The sequence below is a fragment of the Plecotus auritus genome (genome assembly GCF_963455305.1).
Source record: "Plecotus auritus genome assembly, chromosome: 1".
In the NCBI taxonomy this organism is placed as follows: domain Eukaryota; kingdom Metazoa; phylum Chordata; class Mammalia; order Chiroptera; family Vespertilionidae; genus Plecotus; species Plecotus auritus.
In genome coordinates, this window is record NC_137770.1 from 102,098,349 (window position 1) to 102,111,050 (window position 12,702).

General features: G+C 38.3%; 1 protein-coding gene across 1 annotated transcript in view; it reads left to right on the top strand.

The window, feature by feature from the left end:
* The window catches only part of ITGA8 (integrin subunit alpha 8), a 216,396-nt gene that overhangs the window by 43,087 nt on the left and 160,607 nt on the right, over positions 1-12,702 (top strand). Inside the window, exons 5-6 of the mRNA XM_080672065.1 lie at positions 9,474-9,535; positions 10,572-10,617. Of these exons, the coding sequence (XP_080528191.1) occupies positions 9,474-9,535; positions 10,572-10,617 (108 nt within the window). The remainder of the gene's footprint in view (positions 1-9,473; positions 9,536-10,571; positions 10,618-12,702) is intronic.

Sequence of the window (12,702 nt, forward strand, 5' to 3'; positions counted from 1 at the left end):
TCTCTCTCATCAATGTTTCTAACTCTCTATCCCTCTTCCTTCCTTTTTATAAAATATATTTAAAAAAAAAAAGACTCTGCACGTAGGGTCCTCATCTCATTTGGTAGTTCTAGGAATCTTCCAGGGAAGCATTCTGTAAAGCGAGTCCGTGAGTGTCATCTTCGGGGCACTGCTGTTCAATCACTTCATCTTGGTGGCATACCCAAGGATGTTGGGACATTATTAGTGATTGTTTAATACACTCAGAGTCCTCGCGCACTCTTCCATTTTTCTGTGTATCCTGTAGGTCATTGGAATTTATCAAGAAGCAACCAAAGGATTTTTACCCTTTTTCTTGGTAATTCACAAGACCACATTGAGGAAAATGGCATTAGAAAGATAATTCTAGTGGATGATTTCAGGGTATTGATTTTTTAAAACTCAATCCTAAATTGATTCCCAAAACTATAAGTAAAATTTCCCTATTTCAGTTACTATTTTTAAAATTCAAGATTTCTTTAGACAAGATAAATCAGTGAAGATAAAGAATGGACAGTGACAAAAGATGGTTAATAAAGGGACTGCTGAGAGTTAGAGATCTAAATGAATGGGCGTGGAACAGCTAACTTTGATGGTTTTGGGTGAGGGTTTTGGCACAAAGAAGATTATGACTTCATGTTTTAAAATACTAAAATAAATTATCCACTTTCTTATATCATGACAAATGTCAGCTGAATGAATATCAGTGAAATTAGGATTTCTCTGCCCTGGCAGGCATGGCTCAGTGGTTATGGATGCTGGCCTGCAGACGAAGGGGTGGAGGGTTAGGTTCCAATCAATGGCACGTACCGGGTTTGTTTTCTGGGGTGAGAGGCGAGTCCAGGAGAAAACCAGTCAATATATCTCTCTAACACTGATGTTTCTTTCTCTCTCTCTCTCTCTCTCTCCCCCTCCCTCCCTTCACTGTCTCTAAAAAAACAATGGAAAAAAGTGTCCTCGGGTGAGGATTAACAAAAATAAATTAGGATTTCACTTTAAATGATTTTAAAAGAGGGGTTTCTTATAGATAATGAGAATCAATTATGTAATCATTCAACACATGTTTACAGAAACCATTGAGCACTAATTATTTTATGTTTAGGGAATAAGGCACAAAAAAGAGAGAGAACAAACCCCTGTCTTTAAGAAACTTACATTGGGGGGCGCGAGGGGACAACAGACAAAAAGTATGCAAATAATAAGTTCAGATTCCACAATTCTACTTCTGGGTATTTATCTGAAGGAAATTAAATCACAATATTGAAAAGACCTCTGCACCCCAATGTTCACTACAGCATTATTTATATTATTCAAGACATGGAAATAAACTAAGTGGAATATTACTCAGCCACAAAAAGAAGAAAATCCTGTCATTTGTGACAATGTGGATGGACCTTGAAGCCATTATGTTAAGTGAAATAAGCCAGGCAGAGAAAGACAATACTGTATGGTCTCATTTATATGCAAAATCTTAAAAAATAAAAACCAGACTCATAGATACAGAGAACAGATTGGTGGTTGCCAATGGTGGTGGTAGTGGAGGGAGCTAAATGGGCAAAGGTAGTGAAAAGTTTCAAACTTCCAGTTATAAGATAAATCCTAAGGATGCAATGTACAGCATAATTTGTAACTGTAGTTAACAATACTACATCATATATTTGAAAGTTGCTAAGACAATATACCTTAAAAGCTCTCATCACAAGAAAAATGAAAAACCATACTATGTGTGGTGATGGCTATAAACTAAACGTATTGTGGTGATCATTTCACAACATATACATATATCAAATTATGTTGTACACCTTGGACTAGTACAATGTTATATATCAAGTTTTATCTCAATAAAAATTTTTAAAGAGTAAATAAGTTTCTAATATAATGTCAGGTAGTGAAGAGTGCTACCAAGAAAAATATAACAAGTCAAGAGAGGGGAGTGACATGGCCTGCGTGGAGAGAGGAACTTTTAACAGGACCATGGGAAGGGCTCTCTTTGCAAATGCCTGTGGGAGTAGGGAAGTGGGGAGCTTTCCAGGCACAGGCTACAGCAAGAAGTGTACTTTGTGTCATGTTCTACCCAAGGTACTGTGCTCCTGTGTTCAGTAAGAAGTTGTTGTTATTAGCTATAAAAGTCAGGTAGAAAGATAAATCCCTAACCCACCCAGAAAATTAATGGTAGAGCTGAAATTCAATACTGAACTTCTTTCATTAATTTTTACACCTCTCCATATCATGCTTCTCATGATTTACTAAAGATACTGTCAGCAGCCGCGGGGACAGCACCAGCTGTTAAACCGATGGGATCAGACCAGACTTGGTTCAGCAACTTCAGTACTTGAGTTCTGGCTAGGAAAGAATTCAGAGCCAAGACTCAAACTGTAAGAGAACATTTACTTAGAAAGTCACAGAGGTGGAAGAAATGAGTGGTAGAAGAAATGGCTCAGGAAACAAGTTACAGAGGCAAAAGAAGGGCCCTTGGAGTTCGGGGTTCCAGAGTGAGGAAGGTAAAGGTGACTCTCCTGTGGGGAAGGAGAGAGAAAGGCGGAGGGGGAAGGCGCTGTTGAGCTTCCAGGAATGAGAGCGCCTGTGTCCTTTGTCCTAAGGGTGGAGATTTTAGGGCAGGCCCCAGGGGGAGGATTCAATAGAATATTCGGCAGTTTTCCAGGCGTGTCCTTTCAGGGCAAGGGGTCCTTATTCAATGCAGCTGGTCCTGAGGTCAGCCTGTTTGCTTGTCTGGTTTTACTTATTTTCTGGGTCTGGTGTGGAAATACAACTGAGGCCTAGATGTTATGTCTCAGGAGGAAAGGTCAGGGGGCCTAAACTGCCTCCAGTGTTATGCTAGGGAAGGAAAGGTTACCCTGGGATCAAGGTCCAAGTCTCCAATTGTCCAGTGCTAGGCACCGGGGGCTTTCTGCCCTGGTGACCTCCGGTACCTGGCCATGCTCTGCTCATGTCTGTCTAACTGCCAACTACAATACTTTCCCATAAGAGTAAACTATCCTAGCTAAAATGCTGAGCCCATCCTTCACAGGTGTCTTGCCTTGATGATATATTCTTCTATCTAATGTGTAGGTTAATCATTTGTAAAATTGGTCACTGCTTTTTGTTCTGCCATTTTTCCCCCTCACCTTATGTTTATTGATTTTAGAGAGAAGGAAAGGGAGGGAGGGAGAGTGAGAAAGAGAGACATTGATCCATTGCCTATTGTAGGCACCCCAGCTGGGACTGGACTACAACCCAGGCATATGTCCAGACTGGGTATTGAAACCTTGACCTTTCCGTGTACAGGACAACACTCCAACCAAATGAGACACAACAGCCAGGGCCATTCTGCCTTTTTATCAGACTGCCTGTATGATGGGAGAGCTCAGATTAAAATACAGCATGTGGCATCTAGATGTGTGGGGAATTCTTTCAACTCTAATATACATCCATATGGTTTCACAACCTCCTAGTCTCTCTCTAACCATGAGTATTTCTTCACCAATCCACCTAAGGAGCAGACTTCCTGTCCTCAGGAGTTCACAGTTTATTAATACAAAGCCAGCTTGTTCATGAGCATATGGTCAATCTCACAGAACAGGAATATCAGCAATATTATTTTCAAAACAGAATTTAAAGAGTGCTCTCATGTTCATTCTACACCACAAACCCCCTCCACTGTTACTGTGAGCAATGTGGGTGCTAATGGGCTCATTCATATTAATGGAAGGCTGATAGCTCCTACTTTAGTCATTCATAAATCAGGTGGAGATGGTTTACACACATCCTTCATTCTACTTTGAAAGCCAGCAAAGAATAGTGAACAGTCAGCATGATTCCCTTGACCTGAGTTCACTCTGCAACATAACTGTAAAGTTTACAGATGCTCTGAAGTCCCAGGAAGAAAGATTCCTTCAGCCATCATGAACTATAATTCTAAGACAGAAACTTACTTTATAAAAGAAGGAACCCACATTCTATTATAATCACCACTTAAACATTTGAAGTTGGCTATTTTCTCAATAAATTTTAAGAAAAATTACTATTTTCTCTTATTTTTTCAATTTCCTGTTTAAAGCATGATCATGTATTTTCTCTCTTGAATAATTTACACTGTTAAAAACATCAGAGTTGATTTAAAAAAAGATTTTTAGAAAGGTTTATGCATTAAAAAATACATGTCTGAAATATACTCAAGATTGCATATATATGCTTATGTAAGTATATACCATGTATTCACATATATTACTGGATGCATTCAAGTATTTATACACAGAATTTCAAATGAGACATAGATATTTGATGTTATAGAGATGAGCATTTAGGGAGCTTTATAGCATTCATTACTAAAAAGCACAAAATATAGTTATAAAGAACATATTTTGTCACCCTGGCTGGTGTGGTTCAGTTGGTTGGAGTGTTATCCCATAGACTAAAAAGTTTGGGTCCCATTCCTAGTCAGGGCACATAACTAGGTTGTGGGTTCAATTCCCAGTTGCACATACAGGAAGGCAACTGACCAGTATTTCTCTCTCACATCAATGTTTCTCTCTCTCTCTCTCCCCCTATCCCCCCCTTTCTTTCTCTCTCTCCCTCTCACTCCCTTGCCCTTTCTCTAAAATAAATAAATAAATAATAAATAAATAAATAAATAAATAAGTATTTCCTCAGGTAAGGATTTAAAAAAAGAAGAACAAAAAAAGAACAGCCTAGTTGGTATAGCTCAGTGGTTGAGCATTGATCTATGAACCAGGAGATCATGGGTTGATTTTTGGTCTGGGCAGGTGCTTAGGTTTCAGGCTCAGTCCCCAATGGGGGGCATGCAGGAGGCAGCTGATTGATGATTCTCTCTCATCATTGATGTTTCTATCTCTCCCTCTCCCTTCCTCTCTGAAATCAATAAAAATATATATTTTTTTAAAAAAGAAAAAATTTTGTTAAAATACATTGTAAGGTGACATGCACTTAAAAATTTGTTAAGAGCTCTGGCCGTTGTGGCTTAGTTGGTTGGGCATTGTCTCATGTACCAAGAGATTGCCAGTTTGATTCCTAGTCGGGGCACATATTTGAGTTATGGGCTTGAACCCTGGTGGAAGGCTGGTGGGAGATAGCTGATCAATGTATCACTCTTACATTGATATTTATCTCTCTCCCTCTCCCCCTTCTCTCTAAAAATCAATACAAAACCTTAAAAAATTCTGTTAAGAGGGTAGGGTCAAGATGGCAGAGTAGGTAAATGCAGTACTCACATCCTCCCAAAACAACATCAAAATTAAAACTAAACTACAAAACAACCTCATTCAGAACTGCCTGAATCTAGCTGAGTAGGAAGGGCAGAGATGTGAGCTGGTCCCAGCTCCTCTTCCCAGGCCAGGGTTCCAGTGCCAGGAAGAGAAGTCCTTATAACTTCTAGCTGTGAAAATCAGCAGGAATTGTGGCTGAGATGGAGGGCTGCTAGAGCCCCAGGCAGTTCCTCTTAATGGGCCTGCACACAGACTCATTTCCTCTGAGCTCCAGTGCTGGGACAGCAGCTTGAAAGGCACCAGCGAAATATGGGGAGGGGCAGCTTTCTCTTAGACAGAAGTGCTGGCAGAGGCCATTGTTACTTTTCTAAACCCTTCCTCTATAGAGCCAGCAGGTGGGCCCCATATCTGAGTCTCTATCAACTAGGCTATCATTGCCCTCACCTGTGATTCCCTGAGACCCCCCTCCCCACTTCCAAGAACTTGTGGGCCCACCCAAGGCTGTTTCCAGTGGCTTTTCCATATGAATGGCCTTTCTTGGCTCATGCTTTAGACCAGTGGTTGCCAATTGGTGGTCCACGGACCACTGGTGGTCTGTGAAGTCTGAAAGGTTGGCGACCGCTGCTTTAGACTTTTCTAAAATCTCTCAAATGAGCAGCATCTGGCTCTAGCATGCCCCACACCTCTCACTAAGTGGCCCCAAGCCTGGCACTAGAGGCAGACTTGGTTCACAGCTTGGACCCTTTTAGGCACCTCAAAGGCCAGTACAAGTAGCAGCCATCTGCAGGTGGCTTTGTAGTTCATGCTGGGTGGCCCTGGGCAGAACAGAGGCAGTGGGTGATCATGGCCTATACCTCCCTGGAGGCTCTAGAGCCAGAACACCCAGTGGACAGCTTCAGACCATGTTGAAACAGCACCCAGCCACCTCCACAAGTGACAGATTCAAGAGGTAGACTCAGTGGGACCAGAGCCCTGATGAAGTAAGTCTTGCCTGTAGGGTGGGCCCCTGCACAGCTGATCCTCTGTGTTGATCACAGTCAGTCCTTGCAGCTGACTGGCCTGGTGGTAAATCCCTCCCATTGACATACCATCAGCAATCAAGGCTCAATTACAATAGGAGAAAGCACATAGCCCACAAAGAGGAGGGGAGGGACATACCTGAATGCCCAGCTTGGGTGAACGGTGAGGATGTGCCACTGGATCCTACAGGACACTTCATATGTTAGGCCACTTACCAAGCCCAAAAGATGTAGCAGCTCTACCTAATACATAAATACACTGCCAAAATGAGAAGACAAAGAAACATGGCCCAAATAAAATAATAGAACAACAATTCAGAAGAAGAACTAAACAAAATGGAGACAAGCAATCTACTAGATGCAGAGTTCAAAACACTGGTTACAAGAATGCTCAGTGAACTTAGGGGAAGAGTAGATATACTTAGTAAAAACTTAAACAGCATATAAATGGGCATGGAAACCATAAAAAGAACTAGTGAGAAATGAAGGATACACTAACTGAAATAAAGAATAATTTACAGGGAATCAGGAGTAGAGCAGATGAAGCTGAGAATCAAATAAGTGATTTGGAATATAAAGAAGCAAAAAAAAAAACAAAAAACAACCCAATCAGACCAGCAAAAAGAAAAAAGAATTTAAAAAATGAGGATAGCATATAGAGCCTCTGGGACAACTTCAGGTGTACAAACATTCACTTCATGGGGGTACCAAAAGGAAAAGAGAAAGAGCAAGGAATTGAAAACCTATTTGAAGAAATAATGACAGAAAGTTTCCCTAACTTGGTGAAAGAATTAGACATATAAGTGCAGGATGTACAGAGAGTCCCAAACAAGAAGAACCCAAAGAGGCCCACAAAAACACACATCATGATTAAGATGCAAAAGGTTAAAGACAAAGAGAGAATCTTAAAAGCAGCAAGAGAAAAGCAGTTAGTTACCTACAAGGAAGCTCCCGTAAGAATGTCAGCTGATTTCTCAACAGAAACTTTCCAGGCCAGAAGGGATTGGCAAGAAATATTCAAAGTGATGAAAAGCAAGGACCTACCACCAAGATTACTCTACCCAGCAAAGTTATCATTTAGAATCAAAGGTCAGATAAAGAGCTTCCCAGATAAGAAAAACTAAAGGAGTTCATCACCACCAAAACAGTATTACATGAACTGTTGAAGGTCTTTAAGAAGAAGAAGAAAAAAGAATAAAATTATGAACAATAAAATGGCAATAAATACATGACTATCAACAATTGAATCTAAAAAACAAAATAAAGGAACAAGCAGTACAGAAACAGATCATAGATACAGAAAATATTTTTATGGTTGCCAGATAGGAAGGATTTGGGAGGGATGAATGAAAATGATGAAGGGATTAAGAAGTACTAATTTGTTGTTGCTGAATATTCATGGGGATGTGAAGTACAGCATAGGGAATATAATCAATATTATAAGAACTATGTATGGTGTCAGACAGGTATGAGATTTATTGGGATGATCACATAGCAAGTTATACAATGTCTAACCACTGGCGTGTACACCTGAAACTAATATAATATTGCATGTCAACTGTAATTGAAAAATAAAAAAAATATTTAAGAAAGAAAATGTAAAAATTTGTTAAGAGGGTAAACTCATGTCAACTGTTTTTATCACACACACAAAAAAATATCAACAAAAAGCAAGGGACACAATTCTTTAGAAGGTGACGGATATGTTATTTTCTTGGCTGTGCTGATGGTATCATGGATGTATGCATATGTCCAAACTCACCAAGTTGTATATATCAAAATGTATAATTTTTTTGTATATTGAGTACACCTTAATAAAGCTGCAAAAAGACCTTAGCTTAAAAATACACAAAGCATTAATTGACATTTGAATTAAAAACAGGTCTTATAAAAAAACCTACAGTGTATGAGGTAGAAAACTATTTTAAAATATAAAAGCAGCATCTGGAAAGAATGGGTGATGACAATGCTAAAATTAGCTAAGTAATGACAAAAGAAAACCAAAACAAAACCGAAAACATTCTAAGAAGAGCTGGAAAGACCAGACCCATTTTTAAAAGCTTCTGGAAGATGCATATGCCCAGCCTTTTTCTTGTGATGGTGTACATTTCCTTTCCTGCCTGCTTATTTTAGTTTCCACTCAGGCATATCCTTGATAAGAGAGAGTAATATTATTTACATATTCCTACCCAACCGTATAATGATTAAGATCATCCCTATTGAACTACATTTTGGTTTTAATTTCACCACTTTAGACGTTGTAGGGAACTCTTTTAAAGTATAAGTGACAAGTAGTAAATTCCTGATCCAAATGTCCTAGAGACTTTTTATAACAATATCTAGGGAATCCATGTGTTGGCCACTCTATAAGATCCTATTGGAGCCCTAACCAGTTTGGCTCAGTGGATAGAGCGGTGGTCTGCGGACTCCAGGGTCCCAGGTTCGATTCTGGTCAAGGGCATGTACCTTGGTTGCGGGCACATACCCAGTAGGGAGTGTGTAGGAGGCAGCTGATCGATGTTTCTATCTCTCTATCCCTCTCCCTTTCTCTCTATAAAAAATTAATAAAATATATTTTAAAAAAAGATCCTATTGGACATTCAGTTAGTAAATTACATTGGATAGCGTACAAAATAAGCCATTACTAGAGAGTTTTCTCTTTGTGAACACTAACATTGCAGTGCTCATGTGAGATTCGTTGTAACCAGAAATACAATTTCCAAATTGACTTTACTAATGACAATAGAATATTTTAAAGTTAATTTCCTGTTAGAGATGGTCAAAATTGAAATCTGATTGGTGACCCCAGCAGAAAGCATCTACCAAGGTGACCACATTCAACTCTCCCTTTCTCAATAGGATACTGCCTTTAGGAATGACATGTCTGGCTTCACTAAGAACATGTGGGCAACCCAGAAACACATTACTGCCACTTGGAAAATAGTTGAGAGATGGAGATTTTATTCCTTCAAACAAACATGAGTTCTAAAACCCAATATAATAACTCCAAGGTACATTATTCCTGTGGATATTAGTCTAGAATCACAATGGTATTTGGGACAGGAAAATAGATTGAAATATGTTTAATACATTACTTGGAATGAATTTAGAAATAAATATAAACCACATATGGACAATTTTGCATTTAGAAGTCTATAGAGAAAACAACAGAATATCCTGAATTGATTATTAAAACATATTTTGATTATTCTAGGTAATGCTGATCCTGAAGGCCAGGGTTACTGCCAAGCAGGATTTAGTCTGGATTTTTATAAGGTGAATTTTTTTGGTCTTATAGCTTCTAGTATTTATCTTATCTGTTTGATTTTTGTTTTACCTCTGCCTCCCATTCCCCCCCTCCCCCCCCTCACCAGTAACCATCACCACCAAAAGAAACTGTAGGTCTGTATCTAGCTTCTTTTGACAACTTTAATTTTTATTGTTTACTTTTTATTTCTATTAAAGTAATCTATGCACATGACAACCTATTAAAATTGTACAAAAGTATATATGATGAAAAATAACAGTCTTTCTTCCTACCCCTTGAGGTTATCATTTTTAAATGAAAAAGAAATCTCAAAAACTCAATAGAGAAATGTGCTTCTGAAAAGTTAATAAGAATCTATAAATTGTTTTATTTCTTCACTGTAATTGACTAGTTTAACATGTGTTAAAATTCACATATGCTCTCACCAAATTAAAAACAAGAGTTGTCTAGTGAGAATATAGGAGACAAATATTCCATGGTTTTAAAAATAGTATAAATTTCATCAACATCTCTGTCTTTTTTTCTTTCCCACTGAAAGATAAGGGTACAGAGGATAGAAGGTGGGGCTGTAAATAAGAGAGAAAATTTGCATTTGCTAGTTTGGGGTTTTTGCTCTCTCTCTTGGGAAAGGTGGGTTTGTAAGTGCATGGAAAAATTAGGCATTACTGTGGCCTTGAGATAAATAGAAACTGAATTTTCATTTTATTGCCAAGGCTCAAAAGACCATGTCTGCTAATTGTACATAAATATGTAGATAATTTGCTTACCTGAGGCAGTGCCAAATAACTGAAATTATATATTCTCAAGGGAGAGAATTCAACTCATTTAGTTAAGTCAAATTAAAAGTATATAATATAGCACACTAAATAATTGAAAGCAAAAATGGAAAATAAAATGACCTGTATGACTCAGATATAGAGGCCTCTTTTAAAAATTGTTTTTTTATGTCCAAGAAATTATTAGAACAAAGCTTATTAGCAGTGATTTATCACCCTTAAAAAAATCTGTTTTTCTTTTCCAATTATTGCTGTTTCTGTTTTGTAGAATGGAGACCTTATAGTAGGAGGACCTGGGAGTTTTTACTGGCAAGGTATGTCCTGTCAGCAGAGAAGACGTGCCTGTTTGTTGTTACTAAAAGCGGATGAAGCCGGGGAACATCAAACGTTGACTTTTTATTATGCTAATTTCATATCTATGTTCATAGTTTCTCAACTCAGCGAAATATTTCAGTTTGTACTTTGTTATACTGTTGCAACTTAATTCATTTATTCACCAACTATTTATTGAGGCTATGCCAGGCTTTGGGACAAAACAATGAGTAAAATCAGACATTTGTTCCTGCCCTCACAGAGGCTACGACCTGGAAAGACAAAGGCATTAAAGGAATATTCATACAAGTACTAAGAAACCCCAGACATGATACTCACTATGAAGGAAGGGTATGTCAAGATGGTGGCATGAGAGTATAGGCGGCTCCTCCAGGGTGGTTGTATGTAGGTGTGTTATGTTCTCTGAACACTGGCTGACAGGGAGCTGGACTACAACCTGTGTTCTGCTTAGTAGGAAAACCTGAATTCAGGTGAAGGATAGCATCTGCACAGAGGGGATGAGTTACTTTGATTCTTAAGGTTTTTTAAATTTATTGTTTGATGAGAGAGAGAGAGAGAGAGAGAGAGAGAGAGAGAGAGAGAGAGAGAGAGGAGAGAGAGAGAGAGACACCCTATGGGGGTTCAAGCCAACAACTTGTGCATGTGCCCTGACCATGCACTGACCAGGAATCGAACCAGCGACTTCTTGGGGCTATACCGGCCAAGCCTGGTTGATTCTTAATAAGTGTTCCAACTTGGGGACTGAATCTGCAACCTTGGCATATCGGGGCAATGCTCTAACCAACTGAGCTACCTGGCTAAGGCCCTCTGATTCACAAGTTAACTAATTTGGAAGCAGACAACCCTGAACTGAGATCTGAACCCTGAGTAGGAAGTAACTAGATGAAGAGAGGAGGGACTGTGTGAAAATGATCTTGCAGGATATTTGGTCTGGTCCAAAATGTCTGGTCCATGAAGACATTTGGTCCACACCAACCTATTTAGCCAACCCCCTGTGGCTGAAAACAACAACAAACTTACATAAAACTTAACTGAAGCTATGGCTGCGGACAGGATGCCTAATGAGAGATTATAGAGAATATACACTGGATTTTGGCTGTAAAGTTTAATATAAAGATAGAGTAAAATCTGAGAGAGATGAATAATTGACTGAGGGTGTTTTGTTTTTTTTTTAATTGCAAGAGACCTGATCATGTTTAAAAAGCAATGGGAAAGATACAGGAGAGATGAATTTATGATAAAAGTTTGTATGAAGTTACTGTTAAGCTTAATTCACACATATACAACTATGAACATAAAATAATTAACATTTCAGCCTTTAAAAATTATTTTGCAAACGAAAAACAATATAATTTATGCAGTGGATGGATATAAAATTAAAATTGTATTTAAAATTGTATTTAAAAAGATTGCCTCGTAATTCACTTGATTAATTTAATTTTTTTCTTTCCTTAAATTGGAAAATGACTGATACAGATGATTTGCCAAAAATTAGCCATATCAAGGGTGTATAGAAGCATTTCTCTGAGACAGATATTTTAAAATTTTATTCAGTCTTAAGATTGTAATGTTTATAGAAGCAGCTAGAGGAAACAAGAAAAGGCAGAAGTGGGTATTTAGCTTTAACCTAGAGAAAATTGGCAAATTCAACAGACATTGTTCAGAAATCCATGTGTAAATACCATTGTCTTAATATAAGAACAGTAATTTCAGGCACAGTCAGTTGGATATATGCCTAGTTTGACAGTTTTATTCTTTTTGGACTTTAAGCAAGACTGTGGGAATTATGTGTGAGTTCCCAAAGAATAACTTGGTTTTAAAATTAATATTAAATGTTAGTTTCTTGAAAGCATTCCTCCATTTTCCTCTCAAAGAGCATGAGATCACACATTTTCCTTAGATGTCCATAATAGATATCAGAAGGCATGAAAATTGTAGTGGGAAATTACTGGCCATCTTTTTGACTTCGGTTCATCCCAATACAAACCTATTTTAAGACTTCTGATAGTAGCTTTATATGGGAGAGATTAACCAAAGTTCTGATCATATCAATGTTGGTGGCCATG